Consider the following 3,339-nt stretch of genomic DNA (forward strand, 5'->3'; position numbering starts at 1 on the left):
GGGAGGAAGGAAAGAAGGAAGGAGGGAGGGAGGGAGAAAGGAAAGAGGAAGGTGAGGAAGGAAGAAAAGAAGGACAGAGGAAAGAAGGAAGGTAATGGGGAAGAAAGAAAGAGAGAAGGAGGGAGGGAGGAAAGAAGGAAGGAAGGAAGGAACGAACGAAGGAAGGAACGAAGGAAGGAACGAAGGAAGGAGGGAGAAGGAAAGGAAGGAATGAAAGAAGGAAGGAAGGAAGGAAGGAACTCAGACTGATGAAGCTCAATAGAAGCTGATCATCTACTTTATAATGACTGTGATCATTCCTCCTGTTCATACTGACTATTAAAATATAATATTAATACATTATAATAGTCAGTATGAACATGATGAACCTCTTTACTGTTTATATGGACACCTGACTACTGGTTAACACACACTGGAACACTGGGAACACACACTGGGAACACTGGGAACTGTCCCTTAATCTGAATTTCTAATCACATTATTAACGGTTCAATGAGTAAAGTTGCAGCCTTACATCAGATTTAATGAATAAAACATGAACGTTTCTTTCATGTTCCAGTTATCAGCAATAATAAAACCAGTATGAGAAACCAGTATCACATACCAGTTACTCCTCTGTCTTTATGAGTTTATCATTAAGTCACTTTATAAAGACTGAGGAGTTAATTGATTAATGATCATATTAAAAATAGTAATTAGAGCAAAGAGCTGCAAACTTCCTGTATGGTTCAAGTTATTACACACACACACACACACACACACACACACACACACACACACACACACACACACACACACACACACAACACACACTCAGACTCACGGATCTTAGCCACGCTGGCCACCAGTAGCCAGATGGCGATGATGAAGGGAGTCTGCACGTAGCTCCACTCCCACTGGACCATCCGGTACCCGCCGCCGCCGTGATGCTGATGCCCGCCTTCCTCTTCCTCTGCAGCGGGACCGGGCGGCTCCTCCGCAGCGGAGCGCGCCAAGGCGACACCGGGAGCCCCGTACTCCAGCCGGTGCAGCGGGGCGGAGGCAGAGAAGCCGAGCCCCGGCCCCCGGAGCCCCGGAGCGGCCGAACCGGGCAGGTCGGCGCCGGCGGCGGCGGCGGACGTCAGCAGCAGCAACAGACCGAGCAGCAGCATCTTGTCCCGGTGCTCAGCGGGAAGCAGCATCTTCACCCGGTGCTCAGCGGGAAGCCATGCCTCCTCCTCCGGCCTTATATACACACACACACCGACACGGAGAGCGGAGGGAGCCGGCAGCAGAGTTACAACATCAACACACACTCCCCTCTCTCTCTCTCTCTCTCTCTCTCTCTCTCTCTCTCTCTCTCTCTCTCTCTCTCTCTCTCTCTCTCTCTCTCTCTCTCTCTCTCTCTCTCTCACACACACACACACACACACACTCCAGGCTCCGGTAAGGCACGTAGGAGGGACACCGGAGACATGTGACCCGCCCAGTCCCGTTTAAAGAGACGCACACACTGCAGGTAGAGACCGGAAACACTGAGGTTATATTATATATTAGGGGAGACAGGGTTGGTAGTCACACTTTTTACTTCCTTTGAATTCCTCATAAACCTTTAACTGAATAGATTCCCTTTAAGAAGGAAGGAAAAGAGGAAGGGAGGAAGGAAGGAAAGGAGGGAGGGGAGAAGGAAGGGAGGAAAGAAGGAAGGGAGGAAGGTAGGGGGGAGGAAAAAAAGAGAGAAGGAGGGAGGGAGGAAGGGAGGAGGGAGGAAGGAAGGAAGAGGGAAGGAAATAAGGAAGAAAAGGAAGCAGGGAAGGAAAGAAGGAAGGAAGTAAGGAAGGAACAGTCAAAACAGACAGGGTCAATTTGACCCAGGAGGACGACACAAAGGTTAAGATAGTAAAATGAGCAGGAACTTTATCAGGAAGACAAACAAGCTCAGAGCAGTCAGATATTAAACTGTATAATATTAATATATAAGAACATAAAATGCTCTTATAAGAATGATTGTTCCTGTTTATGTTCTCTTGGTGCTGAGATGTTAGGTTGTTGTATTTCAATGAAACATTTTTAAATAACTTTTTAAGACTCTATACATTTTTTTATTTTTTCCCCATTAAAGTAACACAGAGACAACCAACGTCCATGATGTCTTACTACCAACCTCACGATGGGATGATGTCACATATTAGCCGGTTCATATGTTTATAACAGAGTAAACCTCTCTGTTCCTACCTGATGCTTTATGCTTCATTACACATTAAAAGTTATTTATTCAGTTTATGGTTTATGAGGAATTCAAAGGAAAGTAAAAAGTGTGACTACCAACCCTGGTCTCCCCTAATGATGTTTTATTATAAACTTTCCTTTCCTCCTTTCCTTCCTTCCTTTCTTCTTCTTTTCTCCCTCCCTCCTACCTTCCTTCCTTCTTTTTATCCACCGTCCTCCTTCCATCCTTTCCTTCCTCCCTTCCTTCGTTCCTTTCCTTCCTTCCTTCCTTTCTTCCTTCTTTTCTCCCTCCCTCCTACCTTCCTACCTCCTTCCTTCTTTTTATCCACCGTCCTCCCTTCCATCCTTTCCTTCCTCCTTCCTTCGTTCCTTTCCTTCCTTCCTTCCTTCCTTCCCTCCTCCCTTCCTCTGTCCTTCCTTCCATCCTTTCCTTCCTCCCTTCCCCTCTCCCTCCCTCCTACCTTCCTTCCTTCTTTCCTCCATCCTTCATTCTATCCTTTCATTCCATCTTCCTTCCTCCCTTCCTTCTTTTTTTCTTCCGTCCTTCCTTCCATCCTTCTTTCCTTTCCTCCTTTCCTTCCTTCCTTCCTCCCTCCCTCTTTTTCTCTTTCTTTCCTCCCCCATACCTTCCTTCCTTCCTCTCTCCCTCCTCTACCTTCCTTTCTTCTTCTTCCTCCCTCCATCCTACCTTCCTTCTTTCCTCCATCCTTCCTTCCATCATTTCCTTCCATCCTTTCCTTCCTCCCTTCCTTCTTTTTTTCCTCCGTCCTTCATTCCATCCGTCTTTCCTTTCCTCCTTTCCTTCCTTCCTTCCCTCCTCCCTTCCTCTGTCCTTCCTTCCATCCTTTCCTTCCTCCCTTCCTTTTTCTCTTTCTGTCCTCCCCCATACCTTCATTCCTTCCTCTCTCCTCCCTCCTACCTTCCTTCTTCTTTCCTCCATCCTTCCTTCCATCCTTTCCTTCCTCCATTCCTTCTTTCCTTTCCTTCCTTCTCCTCCCTTCTTTCTCTTTCTTTCCTTCCCCATACCTTCCTTCCTTCCTCTCTCCCTCCCTCCTACCTTCCTTCTTCCTTTCCTTCCTTCCTCCCTCCCTCTTTTTCTCTTTCTTTCCTCCCCCATACCTTCATTCCTTC

At 47.1% G+C, this 3,339-nt stretch overlaps 1 protein-coding gene across 1 annotated transcript in view; it reads right to left on the reverse strand.

Annotated features, from left to right (window-relative positions):
- Positions 1-1,151, reverse strand: part of slc9a5 (solute carrier family 9 member A5) — a 14,787-nt gene extending 13,636 nt beyond the window's left edge. Inside the window, 1 exon segment of the mRNA XM_062438352.1 lies at positions 810-1,151. Within this exon segment, the coding sequence (XP_062294336.1) occupies positions 810-1,151 (342 nt within the window).
- Between the last annotated feature and the right edge of the window lie 2,188 nt (positions 1,152-3,339).

Source organism: Scomber scombrus, chromosome 1, assembly GCF_963691925.1.
Source record: "Scomber scombrus chromosome 1, fScoSco1.1, whole genome shotgun sequence".
Classification (NCBI taxonomy): domain Eukaryota; kingdom Metazoa; phylum Chordata; class Actinopteri; order Scombriformes; family Scombridae; genus Scomber; species Scomber scombrus.